This window comes from Mauremys mutica, chromosome 11 (assembly GCF_020497125.1).
Source record: "Mauremys mutica isolate MM-2020 ecotype Southern chromosome 11, ASM2049712v1, whole genome shotgun sequence".
Taxonomy (NCBI): Eukaryota; Metazoa; Chordata; order Testudines; family Geoemydidae; genus Mauremys; species Mauremys mutica.
Window position 1 is genome coordinate 56,015,735 of NC_059082.1, and position 7,985 is coordinate 56,023,719.

The following is a 7,985-nucleotide window of genomic DNA, read 5'->3' on the forward strand; positions in this document are numbered from 1 at the left end:
TATGAACATGCATTAACTGAGATCCTCAATTCTTAATCCTGAAGTATTTCAATACCAGTGCTTCTGTGACAGCTTGTTTCTAAATAGCTGGCTTTTGCTAGCCATCCCTGCTATCCTGTACCATGCACAACCAGAATTCTGAGGAGACTTAAGTAACAAGTGATGGGTGAATCTGTTTAGATAAGTTAATGAACTCATTCATCTCCATAATAACTTTTCATTTTAGGTCCTTTTCAACTATGCAGTTGCTTCCACCTTTCTAGAGCTGGGTCAGACTCCTTTGTCACCAAGTATGTGTCTTACATAACTAATCTCAACCTAGTTTGGCAGCTGTTGCTGTTCAATTTAAGGCTTTACAATTTTTCATGCTGGAGAACACTGCAGTTTCTTATTGTGCTCTTAATCATTTTCACACCATGTGAGGAGACTGTCAATTCCACCCAATCCAGATCCTCAAAGATCCAGGACATGATGTTTTTGTACACCTTTGGCAGGGGGGGTCCCATGGGAAAGTTGCTTAAAAATATCTACTTAGAGGGGAGTTGAAGGTGTTGAGTCAAACTTGCCAAAAACCCTTGGCTTGTACCCAAAACCAAAACCACTCTTGTATTTCAACATCTAGTCATGACCTCCTCAAGTGTTCTTGCGGGGCGGGGGGGTAGACTCACATTAGATACCCATACTTGGATCTATACCAATCCTGAGCTTGTTTGATTTTATTATAGTGACCATACTATTAATCAGAGCTGGTCTCTACCCTTGGTTTATCATTGTATTCTCTCTAAGGCTAGACTTTGCATTCTAGAAAAGCAGTCAGAAGGTTTGCGGTATCACACCTTCATTTGAGAAGTGCAGTTTTCATTAGCCCTGCAAATAACCACTGTTCTTTACAATGCAGAGTCCATGTTTCTCAATAACCTTGACTTGGCCATCAGATATACTATCAGTGCCTTGGGTTCCACTTTGTCCATCTGCCCAAATTCACATAACAGCTTTAACACATAGGACTGCAATATGACAATCAATGGTCTCACCTGGTAGCTGGATTCTTGCAAAGAGAACATGATTTTCCCAGGTAACACTCTTGCCAGGATTAGAGTAATCTTAGAATTCATGAATGATCCTATCTAGCTGTTTGCAATCCCCTTCATGCTCCTACTAACACATGCAATAGCTCTTCAAACCTGCTGCATGCAGCAGAGAAACTTCACACCCTCCAGTGTCTCTGCAACTCCCTTGCTTCCAGAAAAACTTGTAAGCACTGCAACTACCTCCTCCAGTTTCCTGATCCCAGTCACCTGACATAAGGCTGGGTTAGAAAAAGACAATGATCAGAGGTGACTCTGTTATATTCCCTGTTTGTTTGGGGGCTTCACTTTATAGCCTCTTGTGAGTACCCACCATGTTGATTAAGGAGCCAGAAGATGAAGCCAAATACAATTTCCCCAGATGGGGTTTGCAATTAGGGAATTAGTCTCTGCTGAGTTTTCACCCTCCACAATCATTGTGATATTCCTGTGCCTTTGAACAATAATAAATGGCAAGGCCCCTATAGGATAACAAGACTCTGAACAATAAACAGCTTATTTTAGGACAGCCAGCTGCTGGCCCCATCTTTGACTTGCTGATTAGTGACCTTGCCCAAGTCACTTGCTCTCTTTCTGACCCCACGTTTCCCCATCAGTAAAATGAGGGTAATTAGCCACACCTTTATAATGTGCTTGAAATTGAGGGCAGGAAATGCCATGAGGGTTGGATGTATTCCATAATGATTAGCAGTATAAAGAACTAATTATAAGGCAAGTTCAGTATCTTTTTATTTTTTCCCTCTTCCCAAAGGAAGGGCATGCAGCTGACATGCTGTATAACTCTGGCTGGATGTAAAGCATTTGATACAATAAAAAAATAAATTGGAGATATACCAATCTCCTAGAACTGGAAGGGACCTTGAAAGGTCATTGAGTGCAGCCCCCTGCCTTTACTAGCAGCACCAATTTTTGCCCCAGATCCCTAAGTGTCCCCCTCAAGGATTGAACTCACAACAGGGGGTTTAGCAGGCTAATGCTCAAACCACTGAGCTATCCCTCCACCCGTGACTCATGGAAATCTTATGAGAAAAATCAGTTCAAAGTGGCTGGGCTATAAGTGTTGTCACATGCAGGCTGAAGGTCTGTGAACAAAAGGCATGACAAATGGCAATGTGTTGAGTTGAGGGGGGGCGGGAGAAATCAGTCGCTGCAGGGAGCAGGGTAGGCCTGATTTCATTGTTAACGCTCTGGCTGCAGAAGTAAACAGCGTGCTAATTAATTTAACAGCTGACAGAATTAGCAGGCATCACAATGCAAACAGAGTGAGAAGTGGGGATGATCATTCAATGGAAGAGGTGCTAGAAATTACAGAATGAGATTCTGGAAAAAGGGGATAGAATCCATTACGGGGAAAAGATAGGAAAGTTGATCAAGGGGAGTGAGACTTTGTGTGCGTGGTGCATTATACCTGTGTGTGGGTGTGGGACACACACATTTACACTGCTGTGAGTTTGGGTGGGTGGATGGACAGTGCACTGCTCTGTCTGTGGGTGGGTGTGATTGTACAGTTTGTGTGGGTGGGTGTACAGCATACTGCTGCAAGTATGTAGGCTGTAGAGCTGGTGCCTACATTGTGTACGCTTCAAAATACATCCTGACAGACAATAACACAGCTAGAGAAGGTGCCTGAGACACCGGAACTCCATCAAACTTCCCAGCAGGCACAGAACACCGGCTCAGAGAGAGCCTTCAGGAAAGATTCTCCAGGGACTCAGAGTCACAGTTCAGGGCAACTTGTGGTTCACTGAGGGCACCTGCACTAGGTTCCGAGCTCCCAGGCATCAACCTCTGGGTAGAGACCTGTATCTCTGTCCCTCCTAACGGAGGGTTTTCCAGGCTGCAGTGTCTTGCCTACACTGTGATATCCCCAGCTAGCCAGACCAATGTCTGCACTTTGCTTTTTCTATGAAGACTACAAACAAGGTAATTGGCAGCAGTTAGGAGTTACTGCACAACTCTCTCCAAGCAGACACACTTATTCTTCCGGTGAAAGCATTCCCAAGAACACACATAAAAACAACAAAAGTTCTTATATGCATGTGAACTCTTTCAGAAGTCACCCATTAGTCATATGGGGCCACAGTAGGCCAAAGTCCTTCCAACCCTTCCCAGGCAGGATTGGGGACCCCCCTGGACAGAAGGTTCTGTCCATTTAGTCAGTGGATCAGAAAGAAGGCCCCGAGTCAGCTTAAACTCAGGCTATTTATACAAAAATCCATTCTTTGCCTTTGGTCTCTGGAGAATCCAGTTTGACCCAGTACAGGGGAGCCTCTCTGGAGTATTACAACCTGAGTGAATTTGCCTAGTTACCCCTCCCCGTTCTTAGTTCCTGGAGGGCTATGGTTCCCTCCACCCCCAATGGAATCATATACAAACCTGGCCCACAATGATACATACATTAATACAGTGAGGTCACCCAAAGAGATTGTAGGAACTTGTCATCTCTGTCACCTCTCCCCACTAAAGGAATGGGTGTAACTAAGGTGCTTGACCTGCATCCTAGGAGAACCCACAGGTTTATTCCTGGACGGCATGTCATAATTCTGCCATGGACTGGGCAGTGCACCGCAGCTGCTTCAGTGTCCCTACTTTTGGCTGGAGACACTGCCATCCCCATGCTCTGTGCTGCCTCTGAGTCCCTGGTAAGGGTAGGCAGAGAGCTTATTTCCCTGGCTTGGGCTTCAGGATTCAGAGAATTTCCCTTCAAGTCAGTTGGTCGCATCCCTCCCCTGGAGCAGGCGGCTCTCTCACACCCTCTCTCCTCAGGTATTCGTTTGCATACACTGGGAATGGAACCTGATTCCTCTTGGATACGGGGGCGGGGCGGGAGGAGGGGGGGGCCACCGCCCTCCTCCTTGTCAGCTAGCCTGTTTGCATTTTGTCTGATAGTCCCTTGCCTGTCAGGAGCTCACTGAGGGTCTGCCCTCCTGCTTTTAAAGCCTTAACATCATTCCCCAAAAGCAAGGAATATGGAATATCTACACCCAGTCACCTGACCCTTCCTGGGTCTGCACAGAAATCTGTTCTGTAGGTGGAGCACTGCGAAGGCGTCTACACCAGGGACTTTAACCCAAATTTCACCCCCTGGGAGCATTTGATGTGGTTTCACAACATAGAGCTTAACTCTAGTCTTAGCAGCCCCAAAGTCTCTCCATTCAGTCACTCCCACTGGTGACTCGAGGCAGGTGCAGCCGGACATGTGGGTGGTGCTTTGGGGAGTGGTTGGCTCAGCGTGAGCATTATTATAGATCATTGTTGCAACCAACGTCCTATAGTTGCACCAAATCTTGTACGAAGGAGGTCATGCAAGGTGTCTATGGAAAGGTTGTAATTTGCTGGTTATGATTATGCTGTCTGTATGTGTGTATCATTTTTGTATTTGAAGTTATGAATATTGGCTATGTACTTGTATCTCAATGTGTTTGATTCTAAGTAGCATCAGTGAAGCCTTTGGTCAGCTTCTTGAGAAAGGACTATTCTCAGTAAGTGCCCAATCAAGAAACACTTAACTGACAATGGACTTTGGGAGATGCCAATCCACATCTGAGCTTTCCTGGGAATGTTCAAACTAATATGTAAACAATGGTGTTGGCCTGCAAAAACCTGAATCTTCATGGACATGTGACTTGCCCAGGTGACTACAAACTCCATCTTGTTGCTGTGATTTTGCACAGAAGAACAAAGGTGTTTCCACCTACAGGAGAGAGAATATAAAAGGCCCTGGAAGCTTCTCCATTTTGTCTTCAACTGGCTCAAGAGATGGCCTCTCCATCCCAAAATGATGCCTGAAAGAAACTGAAACAAAGGACAGTAACTACAGGGATGTGAGTGATTGCTGGACCCAGGCCATAAACTACAATGTTGGTCTGAAACGATTGGGCCCAGACTAGGAAGGAGTCTAGTATGTGAAAGAAGTTTATCGGAACATCTCTGAGTCTGAGATTTACCTGTATTCAGTCTCCTACTGTATTAGGCTTAGACTTGCGTGTTTTGTTTTATTTTGCTTGGTAACTTACTTTGTTCAGTCTGTTATTACTTGGAACCACTTAAATCCTACTTTTTATATTTAATAACATAACTTTTGCTTATTAATTAACCCAGAGTAAGTAAGTAATACCGGGGGGTGGGGGGAGGGCACGAACAGCTGTGCATATCTCAGTGTTATAGCGGGCAGACAATTTATGAGTTTACCCTGTGTCGTATGGAGTCAGCGCCAAGATTGTCCCTGCCTGCTGGACTCTCTGCCAGTGGGCCAGATGTTCCCTGTGAACCTGGACTATCATTCCTCTTCTGGTCATGAGACTACAGCAAGTCAACTAGCTTTGTCTTTCTTTGCTCCTTAGTGCAGAGCTGCCTTTCTCTGCATAGCTCAACCAGCTGACCTTTCTTCAGCCGTCCATAACTCACTTTGACCACGCTATATATCACAGTTCAGGACAACTGTACCTGTATTTCCTCCTCATAGGCCACCAAGTGCACCCACTTTAGGTTCCTTGGCCCTCAGCTGCTACCTGTCTTGGGCAGGGACATGCGTCTTGTTCCCTCCTGGCTGGGGGTTTTCCAGGCTGCACGGTTCCCTGCCTACACTGTGATAGCCCCAGCAAGTCAGACTGTCTAGACAGGCCAGTGTCTACACTTTGCTCTCACTCTTCAAAGGCTATAAGCAGCATAACTGCTCACAGTTATAAGTTATCTCCCAGCTCTTTCTAAGCAAGCACATTTATTCCTAAGGTGAAAGCATTGCCGAGAAAACATAAAAACAATAAACGTTCCTACAAGCAGGCTAGAAGCTCACCAGGGGCCACCCATCAGTCTCATGGGGCCCCAGTAGGTCTAGTTCTTCCAGCCCTTCCACATTGATTGCCCTCCACCCCGCTCCCCCGGACAGAAAGTTCTGTCCATTTGCTGAATCAGAAAGAAGGTTCCCCCCGAGTCAGTTCAAACTCAGTCGATGAATCCAAAAGGCCTTTCTTTGTCTGTTGGTTTCTGGATAATCCATTTTGAATCAATATACACCAGCCTGCCCAGCAGGTGGCACTGCTCTGGTGTCTTAGGACCTGAGTGAATTTGCCTACTCACCCTCCACTGTTCTTAGTTCCTGAAGGAGCTGTGGGTCCCCCTCCCCCATGGACTATCATCCAATCCCTGGCCCACAATGACACATGACCTGAATATGAGAAGCTCTCCCAAAGAGAGTGCAGACATTGCCATCTCGGTCACACCCAGGTGAACTGTGCCACTTTCGGCCCAATGGAGGCACTGGATGAGGAGCTACTGATGAATGCCAAAGTGCATGAGTGGTGGGAGAAGGGATCTGATGTGATGTAAAATTCATAATGCATGGTAATATTTTGCCCTCCCCACTGAGGCTACATGTACATAGGGGGTGTGATTTTTCCCTGCTTGTGAACACCTACTGGCATTAGCGGGGCCGATGTAGCAGCAGAGAAGGCACAGCTTTGCCATGCCGAGAACATATCCACTAGCTAAGTCATGTCTCCTCTGCTTCCTATGGGTGCTACTGGTGCTACAGTGCTATTTATACTCAGGTGCTGAGCCCTAGCCCGAGTATGTGTCTGCGAGCAATGGCATCACACCCCTAGTTTGCAGTGTAGATGTAGCCTGAGGAGCTCAAATCCTTTACAGGTGTTACTAAATTAACCCTTGAAGCACCCCACAGAAGCAGGTCAGGAGAAGCCTTGTCCTCATGCTACAGCTGGGGAAACCAAGGCACAGAAAGGCTAAGCACTTGCCCAAGATCCTCCAGGAAGTCAGCAGCACAGCCAGGGATGGAGCCCAGATCTCTGACTTCATAGTCTCACTGGCCCAGAGCCTCAAAGACACTTCCCATGGATTTTGATGTACATTTGATACCTACATCCCTTTGAGAAACTGGGTGCCTTCACCAGACAATCTCCCAAACAAATGACATGCAGGCGTCAGGAATCTCTGCACGCTGTCTTCTCCCCACAGAGAAATAGCCCTTTTGATCAGTGGGGAACCCCAGAGGGGCAGTGTGGGGAAGCATGCACTGGTGCTACCCAAACTGTGCCTGTTCTGGGCATGAAGATGACCACAGTGTCTCTAGGCCTGGCCGTTGGGCCCCTTTCCCTGGTGCTAAAGTCACAAACACTCACAAGACTGTGGTATGACGATCCGTCAGAGAGCCAAGCAGCTGCCCGGCAGCCCCTTAGGAGAGCTGGATGGACTCGGGGCATTAGATACTGCTTTGACCATAGCACTGGTGAGAGCTGAGGGCTGCAGGCCCCGGTTCACCACAGAGCAGGCAGCAACAGGGCAAACTCCTTTCCCCCACTGTGGCTCACCTGCAGGAATTCAGTCTCTACAGCTCATTACTAGGACTGCCAATCAAGGGGCTCACTTTGATGTGGACAGCTGCCTGCTGAGGGCCCCCTTGCATTCCACACAGCCTCACAACCAGCCATGAGATGGTAGCGGCTCCAATGCTGGGCTGGATTCAAGCTGGCATCTTGCGGTGGTGCCATGCATCTCATCACCAGCCCCCACCCCCAAGACAGCCACTCCGGCCTCCCACCTCTCTACTCCTACCTGTTTAATTAGCAACTTTCTCCAGTTAGAAACCAGAATAGCCACCAATGGTGTAAAGAGGCAACACAGTCGACCTGCGGTTCTGGGGCCGGATTTTCAGAGGGGCCAGGTGCTTGCAGCTCTAGTGGAAGTTAATGGGCAAACACAACAGGGGTGGCCAGCAGAGACTGGGCTGGGAAGGGAAACAAGCCTGACGCACTTCGGAATAGGGTGTGGTACTGCCAAGTTAAAGACCCAGGCCCAGCTCCTCAGCAACTGTGAACAACCATCTCTCTACTAAAGTCAGAGCTATGGTGATTTACTGCAGCTGAGGAGCTGGCCCTATAC

The 7,985-nt window shown here is 47.5% G+C and overlaps 1 protein-coding gene across 1 annotated transcript in view; it reads right to left on the bottom strand.

The window, feature by feature from the left end:
- The window catches only part of STUB1 (STIP1 homology and U-box containing protein 1), a 31,131-nt gene extending 29,776 nt beyond the window's left edge, over positions 1-1,355 (bottom strand). Inside the window, exon 1 of the mRNA XM_044979954.1 lies at positions 1,035-1,355. Coding sequence (XP_044835889.1) covers positions 1,035-1,115 — 81 coding nt within the window. The 5' untranslated portion in view covers positions 1,116-1,355. The remainder of the gene's footprint in view (positions 1-1,034) is intronic.
- Between the last annotated feature and the right edge of the window lie 6,630 nt (positions 1,356-7,985).